The 26,540-nt window shown below is 35.8% G+C and overlaps 2 protein-coding genes and 1 long non-coding RNA gene across 9 annotated transcripts; 1 reads left to right on the top strand and 2 right to left on the bottom strand.

The window, feature by feature from the left end:
* Positions 1-698: 698 nt before the first annotated feature.
* On the top strand, positions 699-12,138 carry LOC127496134 (uncharacterized). The gene is made up of 3 exons (XR_007925248.1): positions 699-789; positions 915-1,030; positions 12,063-12,138. It is a non-coding gene; the product is annotated as an uncharacterized LOC127496134 (long non-coding RNA).
* Positions 5,475-16,346, bottom strand: aldh3a1 (aldehyde dehydrogenase 3 family, member A1). 3 transcript variants are annotated; one of them, XM_051863791.1, is made up of 11 exons: positions 15,547-16,346; positions 11,967-12,138; positions 11,631-11,862; positions 10,291-10,376; positions 9,992-10,200; positions 8,709-8,826; positions 8,483-8,624; positions 8,243-8,409; positions 7,998-8,150; positions 7,469-7,728; positions 5,475-6,584 (listed from the first exon to the last, which is right to left on the bottom strand). In XM_051863791.1, exons 2-10 carry the CDS (start codon positions 12,120-12,122, stop codon positions 7,678-7,680), a joined length of 1,314 nt encoding a protein of 437 aa, XP_051719751.1. In that variant the 5' UTR covers positions 12,123-12,138; positions 15,547-16,346; the 3' UTR covers positions 5,475-6,584; positions 7,469-7,677. The 3 variants fall into 3 exon arrangements, with proteins under 3 accessions (XP_051719751.1, XP_051719749.1, XP_051719750.1); XM_051863789.1 differs by having other exon boundaries at positions 8,051-8,150; positions 15,547-16,341; XM_051863790.1 differs by lacking the exon at positions 15,547-16,346 and adding an exon at positions 12,228-12,711 and having other exon boundaries at positions 8,051-8,150.
* A 2,041-nt stretch (positions 16,347-18,387) lies between these two features.
* Positions 18,388-26,487, bottom strand: aldh3a2a (aldehyde dehydrogenase 3 family, member A2a). 5 transcript variants are annotated; one of them, XM_051863289.1, is made up of 12 exons: positions 25,962-26,486; positions 25,328-25,420; positions 24,608-24,788; positions 24,299-24,530; positions 23,310-23,392; positions 23,021-23,229; positions 22,725-22,842; positions 21,472-21,613; positions 21,226-21,392; positions 21,056-21,155; positions 20,731-20,969; positions 18,388-18,832 (listed from the first exon to the last, which is right to left on the bottom strand). In XM_051863289.1, exons 3-12 carry the CDS (start codon positions 24,767-24,769, stop codon positions 18,818-18,820), a joined length of 1,467 nt encoding a protein of 488 aa, XP_051719249.1. In that variant the 5' UTR covers positions 24,770-24,788; positions 25,328-25,420; positions 25,962-26,486; the 3' UTR covers positions 18,388-18,817. The 5 variants fall into 5 exon arrangements, with proteins under 5 accessions (XP_051719249.1, XP_051719248.1, XP_051719250.1 ...); XM_051863288.1 differs by having other exon boundaries at positions 26,063-26,486; XM_051863290.1 differs by lacking the exon at positions 25,962-26,486 and adding an exon at positions 25,512-25,936.
* Positions 26,488-26,540: the final 53 nt, after the last annotated feature.

The following is a 26,540-nucleotide window of genomic DNA, read 5'->3' as shown; positions in this document are numbered from 1 at the left end:
GCGCTATTTATTCATAATAAACATTTAACATTTTAAAGTTAAACATTTAAAATACTTACAGTCTACACAACAGTCTCCATGCTCACAGCGTCACAGACATTAATATTTTAACGATTTATAAAAGATGAATCACTGTCTGGCCATCTGGGATTTTTATATGGAGATAAAGGTTATGATTATAATTTTTTTGGTAGTATCGTGTGTATTAGTACCGTTTGTTGTTTTCTTGTGGTATGAGAGAGCGTTTGGACTCGGAAGCGCTGCTGCGTGACGTCAGACTTAACAACCGAATTGTGACGTATATCTGAGTGAAACTGCTTCTCGAACAAGAAAAAATGTGAAGCGGGTCTTGATTTTGTCCATCGGGAATTGACTGGATCATCATGTGAGTGACAGATTGTCCCGCCTTCACGCCACCTGAGAAGAGATGTCGCTGCAAGAGGGTGGGGAAGTTATTTTAATTAAAGATTAAGAGGGCACATGAATTTTTTAAAAAAATGATGATGCGCACGGATAAATCATTTATAATAAATACTGAAATATTCAATGAAAAAAAATCTCTTCATGGTGATTTAAAGTCAGACATTATGGCAAAACAAACTCTGACAGGGTCATCAAGACCCCAACACGGAGCATCTATCCTTTGCTTAAAACCTCCACAGAGCAGTGCAAGGTTAGTCAGAAAAACAAGTCAGAAGGTGTAGATGGTGGAGAGAGACTGAGACTAGAGAGACTGTAGGTTAAGAAAACACTGGATTTTCCACTAATTCCTCATGAAAGTGATTTAAAGTGAGCTGGGGAGGGAATTAATGTCTTTGGACACAACTCCTCAAATACATTATATTCCTGCTTGTTTACAGTGAAACTCAATCCTTAATTCTTTTAAATAAAGCTCTGCTTGCGCATTACAACAGGACTGCATGAGAAAGCAGCTCGCAGCAGGAAGAGGACATGAGGCGGAAGTAACCTGGACCAGCTGGGCCTTCACAGCCATCTAAACAGCATGTGATTCCTCACAATAATAATCAAAGTAAGATGAAATTTTTCAGTCTGTCAGCAAAGGTTTTTTAATTGGGTGAAACAGTATTGGTACATACACAATAGAGCAGTTTCAAATGGGTGGGTCACAGGTCTGTTCTGATTGGGACGCAGACATTATAGTTAAGATAGCATTTTTTCAATGCATTCATTTTAATTGTGTTTCTCTTTTGCACGTTCGGATTATGTTAAATGTATACGTAATGTCCCTGAAGGACAACCTGTTGATAAGCAACTGCAATATCTGTGAAGTCAAATGTCAGCTGAACTTGTGTGATAAAAACATTACATACAAGATTTTACATTTAGGGTCAGTCGATTTAGTCATTTGGCTCCCAGCAATCTGTTGGTGGAGACGAGAAAGCAAACACAGAGGGTAAAAGTGTGTTTGAACGGCGTCATGAATGGAAAAAAGCGGGCATGGCGTGGGAGGAACAGTCACTTAGTGCTCACATTCATAGCCACCTAACATGCCAAGGTTAGGGGTTAATGTGTTTCCATGGAAACTGAAACACTGGAGCCGTGAGACTGAGGAGAGATTTCCCTTCGATTTCTTTCATTCTTTTTTTCAGACGAGATGAGAGGACAGATGACAGAAAGTGATACAGATCTGGAAGGAGATAATTGCTAAAACATAGTGACCTAGATGAGGATTTTGCTTTGCCATAGCAAAACTTCAGAGTCATAATTTGAATGCAGTTATGATATTTTAAAACAGTGGTGGCTTTTAGGATGTGTAGGATTCTTTCAACATTCAAGTAGATTCACAACCATTAAAAATTTTGGGGTCGTTAAGATTTCTAAATGTTTTTGCTCACCAAGGCTGCATTTATTTGATCAAAAATATGTTATGAACAATATGGTTTCATTTGTTAACATTAATTAACTATATTAACATGAACTAACAATGAACAAAACTTCTGTAACTTCTGGCCCTCTAGTGGTTAAAAAACAAATCTGCATGCATTTTGGGGAAGAACATTGTTTTGGTTGTGCTTCGGCTCTGCACAAATATACAACTTCGCTCAGAGTACATTTGGGCCCTCTCTGAATAGTGTTAAAATAACACTGAAGCAGAGTTAAAGTTAATGAGATAATTAAGCTATAAATTAAGTGATGATTGAACATTTATGATGAACACCTGCTGTTAACAAGCAGACTCACTGAAGAAAAGAGAAACACAAGAACTACAACTGACTTCAGCCAAAACCATTTAATTGAAATCAACTGAAGATAAAAGACATTAAACCTCTCAAGATTTGATTAAAAGATCCGATTCACTTATTTCTAACCAGATTGACTTTATTTCTGTCACACTTCTAAAGAAGTTCTTATTGAGAATTAACAGAGGTTTAGATGTTGGTGTTTTATTGGTCAAAAAATTATGCCACCATCGTGGTGGTCAGGGTTTGTTTTAGTTGGGCTCTTGACACTTTTATGTTTTTAAAATATTTTGTGTTTGAGCAATTGCAATAGTGTTTCACAGCAAACACTTGTACATTGCTGAATCAAAAGATTAAAGGAGTAGATCAGCTTGAATTTGCTGCTTGAAAGCCATTTCAAATTAGCATCACAAAGAGGTTTTTTTCTCTTTGGTTCCTTGACTGAGATTCAGCTATTACAAAATTGCAACAACAAAAATTCCATTAAACAAATGCCACCATAATGCTTCAGTGCTAAAAATGAACAACTACTACTGCTCAGGCTTATACATGAAAACATAGCAAACAATCCTTAACAGTGGTGACAATAATTATTCATACTGCAGTGCATGATGGGAGTTTTGTCCTATGGTACTACCCAGCATGCATTGCAATTAAATTTTTTATGCAGTGCATGGTTTTAAATGTACTCAATATATCTGTTTGCTGCAACTCTTTCTTTTCATGCTGTAGTTTCACAGGTTTGGTAATGCCAAACCAAAATGTACATATGACAAAATATATGATCAGTTGCTTTGGATGCAGTCAGGCAATCTCACAATGACTACATCATATAAAAGCAGCTACTCTTCTTACTGATGAACATAATCGGAGAAATTTTAATAAATATCCTGACGTATCCAAGCTTTATACTGGCAGTGAGCGATACCAAACGAGTATGAGCTAAAGAAAGTAGCCGCATTTCCATTACAGATTTGTGCAAAACTTTTGCGATATTTTCTAAACGTCGATAAGGTGAGGAACAAGGAGTGAGAAAGCTTCCTGAGGAGCTATGAGCGAGGATGCACAGGTGCATAGACATCTAACTAGTTTCTACTATGTTAATTATTAATTGTTAATATTAATCAGGTCAGGCCTACTTCCGGGCGAACGTTGGCGCAGTTGGCTGCCGCTGCTTCTGGATGATTAATTGATTTTGTTTGTTTTGCTGTGTTTGTGTAGTGGTTTAGCTACTATGCACTTTAGTAATTTACTGTACCCGATCGCGGTTGTTGCCGGCCTGCCTACTTTGATTGTTCGACATTGTTTTGCCGCTTAACCCCTCTTCCTGAGATCTGCTGTCCTCGGCCTTCACGTGGGAAAATATGAGGATTGCCGGGCTGCCGTTGTTGCGCCGAATTTTGACTCCCTGCCAAATTATTACGGCCCTCGTTGAGGTCGCTACCTGATTGCCTAATCCTTACCCCACCCCTAATCCTAACCCCTCCCCCACACCTAATCCTAAACCTACCAATACTAGGGGGGTAATAATTTGGTGGGGGTCAGAATCCGGCACAACACCTGTATTGGCTTCATTTGTCTGGATTATCCTTTCATCGATCAGACATGTAACCTCGACATTTCGATACTCGGCGCAGGAACTTCTTCAACTTCGTTTTTGCCACTCCGAGTTACCATCAGTGCTGCTATCCAATAAGGATATCATCTACATACCTCGCCATGAATATGCCCATCGGGGTAGGCTACTCGATAAATGCATCACTTCGCTTCAGAAGGCCTTTATTTACCCCCTGGAGCCATGTGAAGTATGTTTATGATGGATGGATGTGGATGGAGACACTTTCTTCAGCTCGTACTCGTTTGGTATCGCTCACTGCCATTATAAAGCTTGGATGCGTCAGGATGTTTATTAATATTTTTCCGATTGTGTTCATCAGAAAGAAGAAAGTCATATACACCTAGGATGGCTTGAGGTCATTTTCATTTGAAAGTAAACCTTTAACAATAGGTAATACTTTACAATGAACTCTGAGCTAGGCTACATATGGCATTTTATTTGTTAAATAAATCTGGTGTAATAAAAACGCCATCTCCACGTATAAATATAAAAAACGCAATCTCCACGAAAACCATACCGACCAAAATCAACACTTATAATATTGAACCAGGGTAAGACAAAAACACGTTACATAGTGTACCTTTACACATTTACTAATACTTTTTTAAAAATCCAAATTTATATTTGTTAACATTTTGTTTTGTAACATTTATTACTAACATTAACAAAGATTTATAAATGCTTCAAAAACAAATTGTTCATTGTTAGTTTATGTTAGCTAATGCATTAACTAATGTTAACAAATGAGACCTTACTGAACAGTGTTACCAAAAACAGTAACATTGTGAAAGATTATTAACTGTTTTCTATTTTATTACATTTTATTATTCCATCATTACTCCAGTCACATGATCCTTCAGTAATCATTCTAATATGCTGATTTGCTGATAAAGATACATTTATTATTATCAATAATGAAAACAGTTGTGCTACTTAATATTTTTGTGGAAACTGTGATACATTTTCCCCCAGGATTCTTTGATAAATAGAACGCTCAAATAAAACAACAAGGCCTTCATACTACTTCATACAAAGAGAATACACACAGCTAACTAGGAATGAACACTAGCAACAGTACAGCTGGTTGATGACCTCCAACATTTCAATCGATGTCATTGTAAACGCCCCTTCAGGCAGTAATGCATGGAATCTGTCATAGTACGTGGTCAACCCTGCTAAATACAGTAAATCTTATTGTCACGCTATTATCAGTTATGTATTTTGTTAATCTTAACATTCCTTTAACAGAAATTATAGTTTTATTTACTGAGAAATTCTGCGAATTCTAAGAAGTCCTCCATCATCCAGCTTGACAAACTACAGCAGATGTGTATATTTGCTGTCAGCTAGGCCTGTATTAGCTTTAAGTCAGATAGATTGTGTAACAACAAATGTAAAGCTAAAAAAATTATCACATGGTGGAATGTGTTGGCGCAGCCATTTGCATGATAGATAACTGGTGACTTTATATTAAATTATGCGGAGGAAAACTACAAACACATTCTCTGTCCAACCGGAACCATTTTATTTACTTATTTTCGGTCTATATAGAAAACACGTGATCAGTATGAGGAAATAGACTTGTGGTTGCATTATTGCGTTTAAATAAAAATTTTGTTTCATCATTAATTTAAGAAAGAAGAAAAAAAATCACAGAAAGTGTAATCCACTTTATTGGTTGAGAAGTGTTTGACACTTTGCTATCGGTAACATGTTCATTATGACTGATTGCCTTAAGGAAGAAGCATGTGGAGCAGCACTACGACTAATAATTAGACTGATGAAAACGGCTTTGAATTGCTGATTTAATTAACCCAACATCTTTCAGTTGTAAAGATGCAGTCATCCTCTTGTTTTATAAGCGATTTTAAACTGTAAGAGAGCGCCATCTGCTGAATATTGAAGGAAATGTATCAGGCTGTTGAATGTAATCTGAACTATTATAACTGTTATCTATAAAATTAAATCAACATCAAATACATAAATAATTAATTAATCATAAATCCACAAGATATAATAACATTAAATGCTCTAATTTAATAAATTTTAAATAATTGGACATTCTCTATATTATATTAATCAGAGATCTCTGCCATCTACTATTATGGTAGATTTTGATATTCATTGTTTTAGACTATAATATTATAACTAATACAATCAAAGGAATTCACTACAGTTCAGGAATTTAGAAGCCTGTTACATTTGTTCCAAGACTATAATAAAGCATTTAGAAAACAACTTTGCAACATCACTAAATCACTTTCGATCAACATTTTTGTTAAGGTGCAAATAAACAATCTTTTCTTTGTTGACATCATTATAAATGAACAAAGGCTTATTAACATAAATGTACATGAAAGCTCATGTCCTAAAGCTCTCCATAAAGTCCACTGCATAAAGAAGATAAGCTGGAGAACAACAAGAACAATGCAAGCATTGTACTGCTACATGACAGAAATAGTGCTAACTTGTCCATTTAGAAGATCCAAATGTGCAGATTCTGCACAATTCAGCAGCACAAATTCTCTACATAAGTAGAAAAGGCCATTTAGACAAACCTTATTACTATTAGAAGATTAAAATGTAGTTTGTGTTTTAGAATATTTAAAAATGTTTATCTTAATCAGTTAGTAAGTAAATGCACATGCTAAACATTTTGTATCAGAATGATAAAAGTATTCTATATGATATCAAAAAGATTCTAAACAGTGTCAAAGTAAACAGCAGTGTATGCAGAGGGATCTGTTGCTTCAAACTGGAGTCTTCTGTAGAAGTAGAAAGGAACATTGATTATAAACAATGACGCATTGTTAGAGCAATGGAATAATATTCAGTAATTAAGCAAAGCTTGATCCAAATGGCAGTCTGTTGGAAAATACTGATTATCCGAACAGACAAACCATGACGGAAAGTTCGATCACATAACATTTCTGTACAAACTGTACAAAACCATGACTCAAAATGCACAAATATGGAATAAATAACAATGGAACATTACTTATGATTAAATGGATACCCAAAATGGTTTTCACCATGGATGTACAAAAAACGAAAAAGTTTTTCCTTTGCGTTTTTCACATACAGGCGACAACATTGTCAAAATGATCCCCGTTCACACTGATCCATAAAAACGCTGTATTATTTATGCCAGGCCAGTAGTTGGCGATGTCATTTTGTAAAGAAAAACTACACGCCTATACACTGAACAAGTAATACACATGCGCATGACACCACCGTTTTCACACATTCATGTTTTTTGTAGTTTACACGGAGACGATAATAGCATCGGCTTCAAAAACTTGCACTTTGAATGAAGTTTTCAAAAAGAAGAAGTTTGCATTTTCAGGCCCCTAAAATGCCGTTGTCATGTAAATGAATGGCCAAAATGTATACAAGGTTTTAATTTGAAAACAATGTCGTGCAAACTGCCCGTCATTAAATGGTCTGGATCCATAGGAACCTGTTACTTCTTCCCTAAAATTCTCTTTGCTGTAAAAACCACCCCTGATTAAATATATCTAATTGCTAAGAAATGCTTGTAATATAATATAGGTGTAATTCAAACAGAAATCAACACCAGTTAAAGTGTGCTAACATATCAGAATCAAGAATTCAACAATGACATGGTATAAGCTGTAAAACCTTTTACCTAAATCAGCACAACTATTAAGCCAACAAGCAGACCAATTGCCAATATGGTGGCGATGACGGCCCACACACACACACCGCTACAGCTGCACAAGCGATGATGCAAGAAAAACTTGGCTTTGCGCAGTCGGGCTGCTGTTAGTGGAGGGTAACGGGCGTCATTAAAACTCTCCATAGCAAAAGACTTGATGAGACAGGCACGATGGTGACTCAGCTGGTCAAATGTGTGTCTCCCATGATATCTGCCCATTCCACTGTTTCCTTGCAGAGAAAGAGTGAGAAAAATGGACATATGTATGTATGTATATATATATATACACACACACACTTTATATATACACTTTTATTTTAAATATTAAGTGATTTCTCATACATATAGATATAATCACTTAATATTTAAAATATATTAAAATATTTAATATTTTAATATAAGAAAATAAAAATGACTCCTATCACTTAATTATATATAAAATATAATTTAATATATGAGTTTCTAAATCAAAAGTTGTATATTTCAAATTCATTCTTACCATTATTTTGGCATTATTATTTGTCTTGAGTGATTTCTTATTGGTTCGCTTACCAACACCTCCAAAAGGTAAGGTATCGACAGTGTAATGCATCAAGACATCATTAACAGTCACTCCTCCACTGGTGGTTTCAGTTAACATACGCTTGATCACCTAAATGGAACAAAGATTAACTTGGAGATATTGAAATTGACTTAAAATGTGAATTTCTGCCTTCCAAAAAACATTGGTAATCAAAAGAATACCCGTTTATCAGAGGAAAACACATAGAGCGCCAAAGGCTTTTCCCTTGTGTTGATAAAATTTATGGCCTCACTCAAGTCATTAACAGTGACAATGGGCAGCAGCGGTCCAAAGATTTCTTCTTGCATGATTTTGAAATGGGGCAAAACATCTCTCAGAACTGTAGGAGCTGGTGGGGAAGAAAAAATGTATTTATAATAACTCAAATAATTTCACTCTTTGGAAATAAAAGTTGCCCTTACCTATGTAACACTGTGAGCGATCACTCTCTCCTCCAAGAGCAATTGTACATTCATTCATCAGAGCTAATACTCTGTCGAAGTGACGTGTGTTAATGATTCGGCAATAATCTGGAGAGCTTTTAGGGTCTTTTTGGTAGAACTCCTGAAATGAGTTAAGATTCTAGGTCATGTCTAACTATTAACGTGTGAATGAAACACAACTTAGTACGAAAAAAAAAATACACACCTGCAGTGTTTTTTGAATCTCTTCAACTATCCTATCCTGGATGCTTGGCTCACACAAAATGTAGTCAGGTGCAATGCATGTCTGGCCACAGTTTACAAACTTCCCCCAGGTTATTCGTCTGATATAAAGGTGGACATTTGGAAAGCTGTTATTTTAACTGATTATCTGTTTCCCAATTACTTAAAATTTAAAGAGTTAGTAAAAATGAAAATTCTGTCATCATATACTCACCCTCATGAAGAATTCAAAATTTTTGTCCATTGCATGGACACAATCAACAGAGACATTTTTCAAAATATATTTTGTATTGCACAGAAAAAAAAAAAGGTTTGGAATGACATGAAAGGGTTAGTTCTCCCAAAAATGAAAATTCTGTCATTAATTACTCACCCTCATGTCGTTCCACACCTGTGAGACCTTTGTTCATCTTCGGAACACAAATTAAGATATTTTTGATAAAATCCGATAGCTCAGTTAAGCCTGCATTGACAGTGTTAATGAACACTTTCAAACGCCCAGAAAGGTACTAAAAACATATTTAAAACAGTTCATGTGACTACAGTGGTTCAACCTTAATGTTATGAAGCGACGAGAATACTTTTTGTGCGCCAAAAAATGAAATAACTTTATTTAACAATATCTAGTGATGGGCAATTTCAAAACACTGCTTCATGAAGCTTCGAAGCTTTACAAATCTTTTGTTTCGAATCAGTGGTTCAGAGCGTGTACCAAAAGATCTCAAACTGCCAAAGTCACGTGATTTCAGTAAACGAGGCTTCGTTACCTCATAAGTGTTTCGAAATTTCAATGGTTCACATGACTTTGGCAGTGCTCCAAACCACTGATTCGAAACAAAAGATTCGTAAAGCTTTGAAGATTCATGAAGCAGTGTTTTAAAATCGCCCTTCACTATATATTGTTGAATAAAGTCGTTATTTTGTTTTTTGGTGCACAAAAAGTATTCTCGTCGCTTCATAACATTAAGGTTGAACCACTGTAGTCACATGAACTGTTTTAAATATGTCTTTAGTAGCTTTCTGGGCATCTGAAAGTGTTCATTAACTTGCTGTCAATGGAGGCCTCACTAAGCCATCGGATTTTATCAAAAATATCTTAATTTGTGTTCTGAATATGAACAAAGGTCTTACGGGTGTGGAACGACATGAGGGTGAGTAAATAATGACAGAATTTTTATTTTTGGGAGAACTAACCCTTGAAGGTGATTAAATGACAGAATTTTTATTTTGGCTCAACTATCCCTTTAACATAAAACTGTATAATACCGGCATGCCACAGCAATGTCACAGTTCTTGTCAATATAACAAGGGCTTTTCCCACCCAGTTCTAAAGTCACTGGTGTGAGATGATGAGCAGCTGCTTCCATAACCAGTTTTCCCACAGTGCTGCTCCCAGTGTAGAAGATGTGGTCGAAACGCTGCTTCAGCAGCTCCTGGGTCTCTGGAACCCCTCCTGTCACCACTTGATACATCCCCTAAAATTATATAAAAGTTTGTCAAGCTGTTCTCAAAGAACTTAAAACAAACATGAGACTGAATTATAAAAACATAATGAGTTTATAGACCTTATCCAGATAGAGAGGAAGGAGTTCTTTCATAAGTCTAGCAGAGTGCTCACTCAGCTCTGATGGCTTCAGCACAGCTGCATTGCCTAAATAACAAGAGGAAGTAAAAAACAGTGTGCTTATGAAATCTCATTTGGTGTTGGTGATACTTCGCAATGAGCTAAAATAGGTTAAATGTCAACATGAGTCATTATCATTTACTTTCTTGATCCTCATGCCTAGTCTTGAATCTTTCTTCAAAATGTAACAATTTGGACCACCTTTAAAACAAATGCATAGTTCAGTCATGAAACTATTCCAAGCTGACTGGTAGCAGAATTTTTCTTCCGAGCCAGCAGCGCAGTCAATCAGTCTCTCTTTTCTATCAATGCAACCTTTATAATTTCCATCCTGACCTCGACCAGCTCAGTAGGGTGACCATAAGAATTTTCTTTAGCCCTCCTCCTCCCCAGAACCACCTGTCCAGATCTGTTACGGGGGGTTCTCCCTACTTTATCTTGCTGCAGCAGAAGCATGTATACTAATCCCTGTAATTCTGAGTATGTGTCAGCAGCAAACTTAGCTCATGCCAGCAGCAGCATAGCAGATCTAATCCTTCAATCCTACCTCCGTTCTTACATTGTAAACCCTAACGCTCAAAATAATTAATTGGTTTGAGTAGGACAAACTTAAATTAAACAAATTAGCTACCTTTTATGAGTATTTAGTACTTAATTTTTCTTTCAAGTTCACAGGACTGATATATTTTAAGTAAACTGAACTGTTTTGTTTGTTTTGAGTTTTATTAACTTATTACTTTTAATTTAGACGAACTGAAGTTTAACTGAAACTGGACTAGGTTTTCTATTTCCCAACATGCTTTGCCCATGGCACTCGAAAGGGAGAGCAAATGTTAAAATTAAGTGTTATATAATGTTTTTTTGTGCAAGGTTAATGTAAAGTAGCGATTAATGTTTTGTTATGCTAATTTAGAAGAGTTTCTGTTAGAGTTATGGCGACAAGTGGAGCATACGGCTTGGTTTGAGAGCAATGTTAAATGCTTTATATTGCTGTACTCATTCAGCAAGTGTTATACCATGTTATTGTTAACATGTTAGCAAAGTAGCATTTTTTTTAAATTAACTAAGTTTACACTAATAAAAATGTTTACATTGAGGTTACATGATAATTGCTGCCTCAACTGATTGCCTCAAATATATTTTATATTCCAATCAATTCTCAATAGATAAAATCAAGCCTCGCCCAACATTTTCTTCTGTTTGTAAGTGCTTTACATTGTGGAAGTAGCACAGCTGGACACAAAGTTTCATGTTGGCTGTAATTAGAATGGATCCTACTACCAGCTGCAATGGCTCCAACGAGGGGCTGCAGGATCATGGCCCAAGGGTAGTTCCAGGTTCCAATTATCAGCACAACACCCAAAGGTTCAGGCTTTATGTAAACATCATCAAGTGCACTGTTGAGATTCTTCTTCACAGGCCGTGGAGCTGCCCAGTCCGCCAGTTCACTCTCCGCCAACTTGATGTCATTCTCAATGCCGATCAGCTCAAAAAGTGAATTATTATACGTATTCTGTTTGATGACAGTGACAATAAAGATTAAAAACATTCAGTGATCCTAAAAGGGAAGATTTTTATCATTTAGGGAAACATTAATCATTCAGAATGGCTGCCTACCCTGTTGAGGTCTTGTTTTAGAGCTTGGTCAATGTCTGCTTGGCGTTCAGTGATGAGCCGGTGCAGAGCTCTGAGCTGCTGTTTTCTGTACTGCAGGGGTCTGGATTTGCCCGACTGGAAGGCCTCCCTCAACCCATCCACAACCTGCTTCTCCATTTAAGCCTGGATTATACTTTTCCAACAGGATTCAGAAGAAAAAAGCTATAATCAATTAAAGGTTTAGTTATCCCAAAAATGAAATTTCTGTCATTAATTACTCACCCTCATGTTTTTTTGTAGTTGTTTTTTTTTTGGCACAAACAAAGCACTCATTCACTTCATAATGATGTCTTTACTACCTTTCTGGACCTTGGATGTGGTAGTTGCATTGCTCCCAATGGAGGGACAGAAAACCCTCGGATTTCATCAAAAATATCTTCATTTGTGTTCAAGAGGAACAAAGGTCTTACGGGTTTGGAAAGACATGAGTTTGAGTAATTAATGACAGAATTTTCATTCCATTGTTACAAATTATGTAGGAACAGTAATAGATTAATTTATGACAAGAGTGCACCTCAAAAATCTACATCATAATGAGTTCTGACCTTTGTCACAAAAAGTCTTTTTTTTCTGTTTCCTTTTTCCCTGTCACGTTTTAGCAATCATCATAAATGACTACTTAAAAATCTTTTAGCGGTCTCCTCCCCCATAGTGGGGGTTGTCATATTATAAAATGTATTATAGAAAATAAAAATATAAATTTATATAAAAAAATATACATTTAAATATAAATTATATATATATTATACAAAAAATTATATATATATTATACAGTACTTTTTTTTTTTACAGTAAATTTGAACTTCTATAACTTTTTTTATACTTAAATTTTTTGAAATGATTTTTCTCACTTCTGCAATAATCTGCTGATTGTCTTCTTTAAAAAGAGACCAACCTTAGGTCTGTATTCAAAAGTATTCATGAATTATAACAATTTAAGTTTTGGATAGTGCACTTTCATGTCTGTATTCAAAAATGGGGGGTTGCAGTTAAGGGGTTAAATACATGAGGAGCATCATCAAAATAAGTAACAGTTGAATTAAATCCATAACTAATTAGGACACAAAGAACACAGGAAACAGACCAGAACTGGAAACAGTGAAAATGAAAACAGATGATGCATGATACAACAAGGAACTTGGTTTTAACAAAAATATCAGTATCTTTACGAGGATATTTTGACAGTTTTACGTGTATTTGTCCATACAAGCGCAAGAAGACGAGAATGAGAACTAAATTTTTTTTCACGCACTAGGCCTACATGAGAGGCATGTGCATCATTTTGCACTTGAATAGTTTAAAATCACATTAAAATGAACACACAGGAATCAATAAGCGGAATAGAAATTTTATAACAAGCATCTGATTCCAGAATTGTAATCAATTTTCTATTCACAAACCTGTTTCCGGCAAACTTAACAGGTGCATGCACAATTTGTTGAGTGTGCGAAAGTAACAAAACGATTTTCTCAGAGCCCTGACTATATTTGCATTCCAAGTTATGACAGCACGTTGAGCACGCAACCCTTGACGGAGCTGCCAAATATCATGTGATTTCGTCATTGGTCCGGAAAGCAGTTTTCGAGTAGCCTACGGTAAATAAATTGCTGAAGCGGTACTTTTTTCGAATTACAAGTTGTGTTTCTCATTTCATGTGTCACAATAATGGTCAATCTACAGGTTATTTAGTGCTGTAACAACACAGTGCCGCAATGCATGCTGGGAGTCATGAGTTATATACTATGGTGGCTCCCAGCATGCACTGCAGCATGAAGGATGTCACCATTGTTGAGATTCATATGCTGATTCTTGAAGTCTGTGTGTCTAAAGATTTTTTTTTTTTTAAATTGCACTTTAAAAGTCAAGATTCAGAATGTCTGATCTGTAGCAAGAAAGTGTTTTTGGTGAATGTTACCTATTAAAAACAAAAATGCTCTTTTGCTCAGGAGAACAATTAGTAAATGACTTTGCTTTACGATGATGAAAACTACATCAATCTATCATTTTGTTTCTGGTTTTCTTTGCAACAAATGATGTGTTTTGGTAAACACTTTTACAAAGACCACAAACTCACACAAAAAGGCAAGAGAAACTGCCAACTAAAGGAACCACTGACCACCAAAATGGTGACCAAACATTTTCAATAAAACATCAGCATCTAAACCTCTGTTAATTCTCAAAAAGAAATTCTGCTGAGATCTTGAGAGATTGATTGTCTTCTTTTATCTCCAGTTGATTTCAGGCTGTGTAGCTTTAAGTCAGTTGTAGTTGTGTTTCATTTTCGGAGAGCGTAAGCATGATGTTGAACCAACATCACATTGTAACCCTGATTCAATACCATTGATTTTTTGTTGAAATTTTAACATTAATTCAACACTAATTGCGGGTGCAAAATTGACATTGATTCAATGCAGTTAACGTTGACACATTAACATTGATTCATTATTTCGATCATTGATGCTATCTGGGTCACCATTTATTCACTCAATCTGTTTACATTTACCATAGTCAAATTTAGTTTTTAGCCATACCTTAGCTTTTCCACATCCACCTATGAATTTGCAGTGTTTCAATTCAGATGTTTTTATGCATATTTTGAATTTATGCATAAAAACAGCTGGATTGGAAACATGACTACTGTTACATTATGATAATTATTTATTTTATGCTAATTTAATTTAATTTTCATATTGTTCATACTGTTGAAAAAATGTTTTATAAAATAAATTGACATTGCCAAAAAAAAAAAAAAAAAAAAAAAAAAATATATATATATATATATATATTCTAAGCAATTCATGTTTGTACTGTCGGGTTACTTTTGAAACTTGATGAAACTGAAATTTTCAATTTAAAATGAAAATGTAATTTAATAATTTTTTGCAAAGATATATTTGCAGTTACATATTAACAAGGTCATAGTCAGGTATGTTTAATAAAAACAAGACTAACACAAAAAAATGTAGCTTGTATTGTTGTGTTACTTTTGACCCACCCGACGGCGTCGAAAGTAACAATGTGCAATTTATGTTCAAAGTGAAATTATACTGAAGCCGTTCTACATTTGTAAAAAATATTACCTGGTATTGATAGACCACACTTGTGAGTTATTGACCACAGCAAAAAAATATATCGCTGTCTAAAACATTATGTTTTAAAATTACATTTTTGTGAAAAATGGTACTTTCGTCCCGGTTTTCCCCTATAAATTTATATCACAATTCTGAGAAAAAAAAGTCAGAACTGCGGGATATAAACTCGCAATTCTGAGGTAAAAAGACAAAATAATGACTTTATATCTCGCATTTCAGATTTTTCTTCACATAATTGTGAGGTAGAAAATTACTTATTATTTTATTCCGTGCCTACCGGTGGAATTAAATGGGTTTAAAACTAACTGCATGTTTATAGAGTAACTTACATTTTCATGTCACGAGACTAAAGAACCTTTTGTTCATGTTTAGACAGTCGATCGCGTGCACACAGTGAACGTATAGAACATCAAGGATTCACGCAACCATTCAGGAAACATAATACTTACATAAAATCGTTCGTAAAGGTTCAGAATAGCGGCGTGCTGTGCTGAATCTGTAACGGCTCTGGAGCTGTGACGTCGCGGGAGAATACAACACAACCGAGTTTATCATGTTCATCAGAGGGCGGCGCATCGGTACGGCTAAAGGGTTAAACCCACGACACACGTCCACTTGCGAGGGTGAAAAACAAATCACATGCTCTTTATCAGTGGTGGACGAAGTACACAAATCAATTACTTGAGTAAAAGTACAGATATGTATTATAAAATATTACTCAAGTGATAGTATTTAGTGCTCTTTTTCAATTTTACTTGAGTGAAAGTACAAAAGTACTTGATTTTTAATGTACTTAAGTAAAAAAGTACTAATTGATGAATGTTTATTTTGTAATTTTATATAGGCCACTTATATAATTTAATTTTATATTATGTATTTTATATAATCCTATTGCTCAAAATAGTTATGTCAAACAGCCAGCACTAGTCAGTATGGATGGAAGATTAGTGGATGCAGATACATAATATGTAATGTGTGTTGACAAACAATATAAAAACAGACAAAACATACAGTTGCAAGAAAAAGTATGTGAACCACTTGCAGAATCTGTGAAAATGTGCAAAATTTTAACAAAATAAGAGAGATCATACAAAATGCATGTTATTTTTTATTTAGTACTGTCCTGAGTAAGATATTTTACATAAAAGATGTTTACATATAATCCATAAGACAAAAAAATAGCTGAATTTATTAAAATGACCCAGTTCAAAAGTTTGTGAACCATTGATTCTTAATACTGTGTGTGGTTACCTGGATGATCTACGTCTGTTTGTTTGTTTTGTGATGGTTGTTCATGAGTCCCTTGTTTGTCCTGAACAGTTAAACTGAGCTCTGTTCTTCAGAAATAATCTCCAGGTCCCAAAAATTCTTCAGTTTTCCACCATCTTTTGCATATTTGAACCCTTTACAACAGTGACTGAATGATTTTGAGATCCATCTTTTCACATAGAGGATAACTGAGGGACTCAAACACAACTATTAAAAAAGGTTCAAACATTCACTGATGCTCCAGAAGGAAACACGATGCATTAAGAGTCGGGGGGTGAAAACTTTTGAACAGGATGAAGAGGTCCAAATTTTTCTTATTTCGCTTGAATATCATTTTTTTTTCATTTAGTACTGCCCTTTGAAAGCAACAGAAAATACTTGCATGTTTTCCGGAAGACAAATGAAATACAATTTACCTTGATCTTCAAATTCCAAATGTTTTCACCCCCCATCTATTAATGCATCATGTTTTTTCTGGAGCATCAGTGAATGTTTGAACCTTTTTTATTAGTTGTGTTTGAGTCCCTCAGTTGTCCTCAGTGTGAAAAGATGGATCTCAAAATCATTCAGTCACTGCTGGAAGGGTTCAAATATGCAAAAAATGCTGGAAAACTGAAGAATTTTTGGGACCTGGAGATGTTTTCTGAAGAACAGAGCTCAGTTTAACTGTTCAGGACAAACAAGGGACTCATGAACAACCATCACAAAACAAACAAACAGTCGTAGATCATCCAGGTAACCACACACAGTATTAAGAGTCAATGGTTCTCATACTTATGAATGGGGTTATTTTAATAAATTCAGCTATTTTTTTGTCTTTTGGATTATATGTAAATATCTTTTATGTAAAATATCTTACTCGGGACAGTACTAAATAAAAAATAACATGCATTTTGTATGATCTCTCTTATTTTGTTAAAATTATTAACATTTTCACAGATTCTGCAAGCGGTTCACATACTTTTTCTTGCAACTGTATAGGGCTAAATACAAAACATTTTAAGAAATTGCTAAAGCAGCACGGAAGATGAACGTGCATGTGTTATTTTAATTTGTGTTAGAGTTGCATGATTCTGGATAAAATGAGAATCAAGATTTTTTGTTTGTTTCAAATAGAGATCATGATTCTCCCATGATTCTGAACAGACAACTAAACAAAATAGCATATAATTATTTACTAGAGGACAAAATATTAATTGCTGCAGTCTATTTAAAAATATTTAATTTAATTGAATTATTTAAAAAATGAGTTTGAATGAATGATTTAATGACTCACTCATAACTACTTCACTTGTTTCATTACTGGATGAATCAATGTTTTTGAACAAATCTTTTGAATGAATCATTCAATGTCAAATACATTTTACGTCACTTTGGCGCCTCCTAGTGGCGTAACGATATAATCGATACAACCGTTATTTGAAGCGTCAAGTTAATTTTTTTCAAATGTGATTTGATCTGATTGAATCGAGATCGCGATCTGTAGACACATTGATGTGGACGTGTCGCATTAAAGCATTTCAGTGGACTTAAACAGATCGCCCTTTACAGCAGATTTAGTTAAAAAACAACTGACAGTTGTGACCTAAATATGATTTTTAGTTACAATAATTAATCCTAAAATTCAACATTAGTATGCTAACTAACTATGCTAACAGCTGCAATACGATCAGTCCAATTCGCGAATGAATTGTTGATGTGATTTGTGAACCGATTTAACAGGATTGAAAAGAATCAGTTCGTGCACGAATCGGACACCGCTTTTGCGTCTCTGAGCATGTGACGATTTCTTCATTTTAAAATAAGGAGTAACGATATGTTTTATGAAATGTAGTGGAGTAAAAAGTACGATCTTATGCTTTGGAATGTAGTGAAGTAAAAGTAAAAGTTGCTCAAAATAAAATTTTTTGAGTAAAGTACAGATACTTGAAAAATGTACTTAAGTAACGTTACAGTAACGAATTAAAAATACTTCGTTACTGTCCTCCACCACTGCTCTTTATAAAGAATAGCTACAAAAGTGTGTGTAACACAGGCAATGGCGTTTATTCAATATGATAGACAAAACCCCACTATTTATAGGAGAACATATACATATCGTAACTTTCATGAATAAAAATGTAAATAATTCAGACATGGCATAAAACTCTCATTTATGTTTTTACTTCATTACATAATGTTTGCTAATAACCAATTACTGTAATCAAAGCTATTATAAAACATTAACAATAGCTGTATCAGTATTTTATACTATATTGGTTATTCCTTGTTAACAGAAGTCCAAGTAAAAATGAAGACATTAATCTATATTTCAAAGGGTGTACAAGGTTGTAAAACACTCTTCTGTCTAAATTGTGAGTGCTGGATATACATTAACGTCTTTAATATGCAAGGAAAAATTACACAAACAGCCCTCTAAAATTATGGGTTCTTCAGGTTGTCCTCCGCTTGTCATCGCAAAAACCTCTGCAAAGCACAAAACAAATTAAATAATTTCATGTGAAATTCTTTACAATAGTCACATGTCATTCATGATTAAATCATGCTTCAGTGCTTCTATTTTACAATCAGCTGGGATCGTGTAGAGCCCTTTGAAGATGCACTGAAACTGCAATTTGGACCTTCAACCCATTGATCCCCACTGAAGTCCACTATATGGAGAAAAATCATGGAACGTCTTCCTCAAAAACCTTAATTTTTTTCCGACTGAAGAAAAAAAGACAAACATCTTGGATGACATGGGGAGTGAGTAAGTTATCAGGAAATTTTAATTCTGAAATGAACTAATCCTTTAACAACAAAGCCCAAATTATTAAATTCAGTTGCTATTTATTTTTAGATATAATAATCAACACTTAAAAAAAAAAAACATGTAAATTGCACAGGCAGGTTTTGCATTAAAGGTGCAATGTGTAAAATGTGTGTAAAATCTATTGACAGAAATGCAATATAATATACATAACTGTTTTCAGTGGTGTATAAAGACCTTACATAATGAACCGTTATGTTTTTATTACATTAGAATGAGCCATTTATATCTACATACACCGCGGGTCCCCCCTCCATGTCAAGTCGTCATTTTGCGCCGACATGTTTCTACAGCAGCCCTAAACAGACAAAAGCTCTACAGAGCGCGTTTCATCACTAAGTTGTTCTTCTAAATCGTTTGTGCTTTTAGAGGCAGCTTGCATCACCACAACGCTGAATACACACAAAGAAGTAGTAGTAGTAGTCATCGTCTTGTTTATTAGAAGCAGAGACCGTTCTTAGTTAGAAGTAAGAAGAAACCTCATTGCTTGACTGGCTAACGTACTCTCTGCTGTCTCAGACAACGACATCTTTGACCAAAGTCACTTTAAGACAAGTAATTTCACTCGGCGGCCATGTTTGAAACGCCTCTCGGGCATGCAAGTGCAGCTCCTATCTCTTTGAATGGGGAAACATCAAATTCTCCAAAGCTGTTTGCCAAGCTTTCGATTATATTTAATATTTTAAATCACCAGTGAAATCTGACAACAACTGTCTCATAAATTTTGTTTCTAAATGCTCGAATCATGACAAAAAAAACCCTGTATTTTTCAGGCTGGATCAAGATAATGCACATGCACAGTCCTAAGTGCACGTCTCTATAGGAAGCAAGCATCTGACTGTTTCTATAGGAACCGGAGCTTCTAACAGCCGCTGCAGTGACACGAATTCTTTACCAATTGGTGACTGGCTCTTATTTAAAAGGCGGGACTTATTCCGCCATATTGCGCGTTGCACTTTCTCCCATTCATAACAATACGAGTGACACGTCTTGTGTTATTCTATAGTCTTTGCTTTGACTTGTGTTGGCCAGACAGCCACTGTAGCTTCTCTATTTTGCTTCGAAAGGGAGGGGTGAGCTGCTGTTGGTTGCAGTTCGCAACCTCACCGCTAAATGCCGCTAAAATTTACACACTGCACCTTTAACTTATAAATCTAATTATAAAGTTAATTTTCTACTCCAAATAAATATAAGGGGTAAATATAATGCAACATGAGATATTATTCTCAAGCTGTTTTATTGATATCTTTCCGCAGTTGAAACACTGGTTGAGAGATTGCATGTAAACATATCGATCATCGTCTCTTCTTCTTCTGCGCTTTTTACTGGTAGCGTTGCATTACCGCTATGGACTGGAGTGTGGATCACCTGTGACTGACTGTATTCGTCGTGTGACTGCATGAACCAAATCGTGATGTCCTTACCATCTGGTTCAGGACAAATACATGTACCGTTATACCCCTAAGTACCCTAGTATTAAATATCCTGTAGGAAACATTATAATGCAGTGCTTATTTACTACATTTACACAAGTCGCTTGGAGAAAACATCTCACCTTCACCACAAAGGCCGCCAGTGCACCAAGCAAAGCAACCTGCGCCACCTGACGCCACCGAGCCAGATTTACTTGCTTTAAGAGAAAAACACGGGCCCAGCGTAACTTCTCCGTTGTATGCGGTGGGTAGCGCATCTGATTCACTCCCTCCATGTTCAGCTTCTTAATAAGACAGCTGCGAAGGTGACTCAGCTGATCGAAACCATATTTGCCATGGTAACGACCAGTTCCACTATTCCCTGTTATAATTACATAATAAATCCATTGCTTGTCAGTTATTTTTCTTCTGATTTAGAAAGCCATAAAAATGAATAAAGATACTCACCAACCCCACCAAAAGGCAGATCACTTATGGTAAAATGCACTAGACAGTCATTGGCTAAGAGCGCTCCACTAGATGTCTCTGATATCATCTGTTTAATGACCTGTGAGAAAATACAAATTGTTGTTTGCTGTTTTAAAGAAGGTGAGAAATAATGAATCACTCTACTGTACCTTACTACTCGAAGAGAAAACGTAGAGTGCTAGTGGCTTTTCTCGTTCATTGATGAACTGGATGGCTTCTTTTAAGCCATTGACAGTGATGATGGGCAAAATTGGCCCAAAGATCTCTTCCTGCATCACTTTTGATCCTGATTTCACATCCCTCAAAACAGTAGGAGCTGAAGCACACAGGAAAAATGACCTCATGGTCATGACAGCATAACATATTTCCTTAACTTATGCTAAATGGGTACATACCTATATAACACTCTGATTCATCACTGTCTCCTCCAATTGCCACTGAGCTTCCCTCAGTAAGTGCCATTATCCTCTTAAAATGCCGTTGATTAATAATCCGTCCGTAGTCTGCAAAACTCTTGGGGTCATTCGTGTAAAACTCCTGTAAGTGAATAAATGAAATAGTAGCTACGTTTACATGCAACCAAATAATCAGACTGAGTATTTGAGAATTGGAAAGGGTGGTTTAGACCTGAAATAATCTGATCAGAGGTAAAAATGAAGTATGTAAACCCCTGAATCATACTATTTTCTCAATCAGATTAATTAGTGCCATGATGCATAGATTTACATAAGTTTTACATCTTACAAACATGCGTGTTTATTTCCCCTTTCGTTTTATGAATTGGTCAGTGGAGAAGACTGAATTTACTAAATATTTGCTAAAAATGCTCATCTAACATTTGTCATCAGGGCAAAAATGGCAATTGTGCTCAAGGTAGCTCTGGTGACATTATCTCGATGGCTTTTTCCGGTTCTGAACGCAATGACTAGTCTCAGCCTCAGATGTCACGCCCACAGACCGTTGGCTGAACGTCTGATGCATATGGCACACTTATCTGGAAACACTTCAGGAGTTTCGAAGTCGTCATCTGGTTGGTTGAATTATACAGGATGTCCGGGAGATGCGTGTGTCGCGTTCTTTAACGGTACGCCTGAAAAAACAAATACCGTGATGCTAAACCCCCTCATGGAGGAGGAACGCGGTCGTGTTTACAAGTGCTTACAAGGATAAACTAAACGCTGGATTTTCAAAAGTATGTGAAGTTGCAGTAAACTTGCACAATGTTCTTGAATTCATAATTTATAGATGCATGCCGGTCTGTAGGGACATCGACTTTACATTTTCACGCCCAACATGACGCGGAACAAAACTAACTGTGATTGGCTGCATTACATGTCAGTCAAACGGCCTCTTGGGCGGTCCTTGGCCAATGAAATCTGCGATAGAGCCCAGACCTTCTGCCATCAGTCTGAAGGTCTGGCTACGTGAGACTACGCGATGACTGGCCACTGTGCATGCGCTGAAGTTTTGTTTGGGATACATGTAATGCGCATGTAAACAAATATGTGAATCAGATTGCAAAGTTTATGGCTCATTATACAACTTCCAGAATCTGATATCGGATTGGATTCCTTCGGAAGTTCGGACTGACAAAAATTAGTGCATGTAAACATTCATAACATTGTCAAAAGAGCATCTAAATACACACCTGGATACATTTTTGGATCTCGTTAATAACTTTGTCTTGGATACTGGATTCACAGAGGATGTAATCAGGTGCAATGCAGGTCTGACCACAGTTTGTATACTTTCCCCAAGTAATGCGACTGAGGATGTATGAACATTGCAAATATATTGAATAAATTTGTTGATTAGTATTTCTTAGTTAACACATAGACAAAGTATGGATCAAACTTGAGTATTCTTAAGCTCACCTGGGCTTTTTTCTGAACTACTATATGTAATTATTTAGCTTTAATTTTATACAACTCATGGCAAACTCACCGGCAGGCAATTCTGATGTCACAGTTCTTGTCAATATAGCAAGGGCTTTTTCCACCCAGTTCTAAAGTCACTGGTGTGAGATGATGAGCAGCTGCTTCCATAACCAGTTTCCCCACAGTGCTGTTCCCAGTGTAGAAGATGTGGTCGAAACGCTGCTTCAGCAGCTCCTGGGTTTCTGGAACCCCTCCTGTCACCACTTGATACATCTCCTGAACACATTAATAGAGATGGTAGATGAAGTAAACAAGTAAAATTAAACAATTTAAGTAGTCATTAAATGAAGTATTACAGGGTCCAGGTAGTGAGGCAGGAGCTCCATAACTTTGGCTGTGTGAGAGCTCACTTCTGATGGTTTCACCACTGCAGCATTACCTACAGAATCAAACATTTCAGATATGATGAGAAAGAGAATATTAGTGAATGTTTGGGTTTGATCTTCACACAGCATATGATAAGCTAATAACATAAAAACATTTTTCCCAATTCAATATGACTACACAATATTAATAATGGTTTCAAAAGTTAAATCTATAGAGATTTTATTTAGGCAGAAAACTACTGGGAGACCATAAAGCTTCTCCAATACTTCTCCCTTCTTGCATGAAATACATGTTTTAAATCTATTTGAAAATGCAGCAATTGTTTTCCTCGGATATACACAATTCATATGGGTCTAATAATACGGAAATCTGTACAAATGTGGAAAAAAAAAAAAAAAAAAAAAAAAAAAAATCACATCCCTGCAGTTCAGAGGCCGCGTTAGACTTTCACACATTGTCCGACATTTTGAAGGCCAGCAGAGTTGTTCTGTCATAATCTATTATTACCCGTCATTTTAAGTTTAATATATCAATGATATGAAAATAAGAAATTTAATAGCTTATGTTTTTGTTCAGATTTTCATTTTTATTCATGCACTTACAAGACAAGCTTTACGAAGAGAAATTTGAACAGACTGTGCGTCACTTTTCAGTTATCATAAATGTTTGTCCAATAAATCGCAGTACGCTTTGGGTTTTGTTATTTTTGATATGAAACAAAGTCTCAGCTTTCAAATTCTGTCCTTTTTATGAAATTCAAACAAAGTGGCCAAAAATATGGAAATCTGTACAACTGTGGAAAAATTACACCCTTGCATTAAGTTATAATGGAATATTGTGTTGGAATTAGTCGTTTTTGATACTTTAATGACACTTTTTGGACCTGTTCCTTTACACACATAGTAATAATCACATGACACTGAAGATGATGTCAATAAAAGGTGGATTTATGTTTTACCTGCAGCAATGGCACCCACAAGAGGTTGCAGGGTAACTGCTATTGGATAGTTCCATGCCCCAATGATGAGCACGACACCAAGAGGCTCTGGCTGTATGTACACATCATCTGAGATAGTGAGAAGGGTTTTATTCACAGGACGAGGAGCTGCCCACTCAGCCAGCTTGCTGACAGCCAGATTGATTTCTCCCTCCAAGCCAATGATCTCAAACATCTGTGTTGCATTTTCATTCTATAAAAACACAGCCATTATGTTCAATACAAACAGTCATCCAAATAAAACACTCAGGGATTGGAATTTTAATTAACCTTATAGAGGTCTTTTCTCAGGGCATCAGTAATGTCTGTTGCTCTTTCTGCAATGAATCGCTTTAGGTTTTTAAGTTGTTTAATTCTGTACTCCAGGGGTTTAGATCTTCCAGTCAAGAAAGCCTCCCTGGCCTTCTGAACAGCCAGCTGCTCCCGAGACATTCTGGAAAGTCAGTCTAGACTGTGAAAGAATTCACAAACAAAGGTTAAATGCAGAATTGGGGACAGATTAAAGTGAAAAACTGAAAAGTGCCATTCTAATTCAGTGCAGCATGCATATTTCGCAATGACCATCATATTGCGCAACATATACTGTACCCTTTTGAAACGTTTGCACATTTATGACTTTGCTTACATTAGATATTCCTATGAAATTTACTTTAAAGATTTCAATGTCATGCCTCTTATTTTTGATAGCTGATGCCCAGGGGTGTATAGCATCATAGCTATAGTTTATAAGTTTATGAAAGTTTTACTTTACTCGAGTAATATTGTACCAATATTGTATGTACTTTGTAGGTCATATTTAGTCAAAAAAATTCTTAACAGCTTATGCTCTATGCATAGCACATGGTCTGAGGTAATTACCAGAGAACAGAATTTAGCCTTGTCCCCTAAATGCATTTTAGGGTAACACACTGACAACAAAAGCCACAGGCAAGAAAGCAGGAGGTTTTATAAGCAAAAATGTGAACACTGTATTTTTGTTGAAGCACTTACATTAATGTTTCAGTTTATTTCAGTTGTAATGTTGTCGCTAAACCGTCTTTTCCGGTGGATTTTTTAGGAGGAGGATCCCTTGTTATGCAATTCCTGTTGGTGGGTGGATTGAATGCAGTCAGTTCTACTGATAGCTATGACTTTGATTCAGCTAGATGACTAGGGTATTTTGAATAAGTTTTACCTCGGTTTTGTCAACTGCTTGGTATGACTTAAATCATGACAACAATAATATCCTATATAATTAGTTCAGTTAACACACTGTATAGTTGATGTACAGCTCTACATAAACAGCACATTAAGAAAATTACGATTAAACATGTTAACCTGTATGTGCATCTAAAAGAGAAAATTCTGAATCTTTTTCTAAAGCTTGGAAAAACCTTTGTTCAAAAGCAATTTAATTTTGATCCGTGTTACTTTCACTCAAATAAAAGTTGGAAAATACGTTTAATTAATTTAAAGTCTTCACACAGTAACCACACTTTAAGTGCAATTTCTCGGTACATTTTACATTCGTAATCTCTGACGACTGAAACCTTCAAACTAAATAAACTGTACGATAATTATAATCAGCAAGATGGTGAAGGTGCGATAAGCTTACAGCCAATTTTCTAATCTCTAAAAAACAGACCTGCTGAGCGCTGGGACGTCAACATAAGCTCACATCATCAATTTGCGTCGGGGTCATTGGGAGTAACACGCAAATACTATAAACACAACAAACTTCTCTACCTGCAGAGGCGCGTGAAAGTTCATCTGTGTCCGGCTGCAGATATAGGTACTCTAAAAAGTATAATCGTTTAATTACACGAATTACAAAGAACGGCCAGACGATCTCTATAAAACGATTACATTATTTTCTTTATCTTCTAATTACAAACGACTTTGATTGGTCCGTCTACTAAGCCTGTCATTCAGCGATGATAAAAGTATCAAGTACCACGTGACAACGATGTCTACGAGCTGGTGGGGTCAGAAGCATAGACTGTGAAAAATAATTTACAGCTAGAAATGACATTGAGAAACGTTAATAGACTTCGAATTTTAAAAATATTGCTAAGAGCAAAATAAGAGAGAAAAAAAGTAATTAGACATATCTTATCTGCCCGCCCACTTCTACTTTTTCTCTGTTCCTCTGCTCTTTTTATTGACGTTTCAGACGTTGCACCCCATCACTGCGCCATCCACTGTTTACATTATGTACTACACG

This window comes from Ctenopharyngodon idella, chromosome 15 (assembly GCF_019924925.1).
Source record: "Ctenopharyngodon idella isolate HZGC_01 chromosome 15, HZGC01, whole genome shotgun sequence".
Taxonomy (NCBI): domain Eukaryota; kingdom Metazoa; phylum Chordata; class Actinopteri; order Cypriniformes; family Xenocyprididae; genus Ctenopharyngodon; species Ctenopharyngodon idella.
The sequence above is the reverse complement of the archived record's forward strand: the minus strand, read 5'-3'. Positions and strand labels throughout refer to the sequence as shown.

Coding starts and splice junctions, on each gene's coding strand:
- aldh3a1 (XM_051863789.1), bottom strand. CDS start 12,122: ATGGAGAAGCAGGTTGTGGATGGGTTGAGGGAGGCCTTCCAGTCGGGC. Junction 10,377..11,630: donor CGTTGGAGCCATTGCAGCTG/GTAGTAGGATCC, acceptor CTTGTTATTTAG/GCAATGCAGCTGTGCTGAAG. Junction 8,410..8,482: donor TCGCTCACAGTGTTACATAG/GTAAGGGCAACT, acceptor CTTCCCCACCAG/CTCCTACAGTTCTGAGAGAT.
- aldh3a2a (XM_051863292.1), bottom strand. CDS start 24,769: ATGTCTCGGGAGCAGCTGGCTGTTCAGAAGGCCAGGGAGGCTTTCTTG. Junction 21,156..21,225: donor TTTTCTCTTCGAGTAGTAAG/GTACAGTAGAGT, acceptor ATTTTCTCACAG/GTCATTAAACAGATGATATC. Junction 20,970..21,055: donor TCTGCCTTTTGGTGGGGTTG/GTGAGTATCTTT, acceptor TAATTATAACAG/GGAATAGTGGAACTGGTCGT.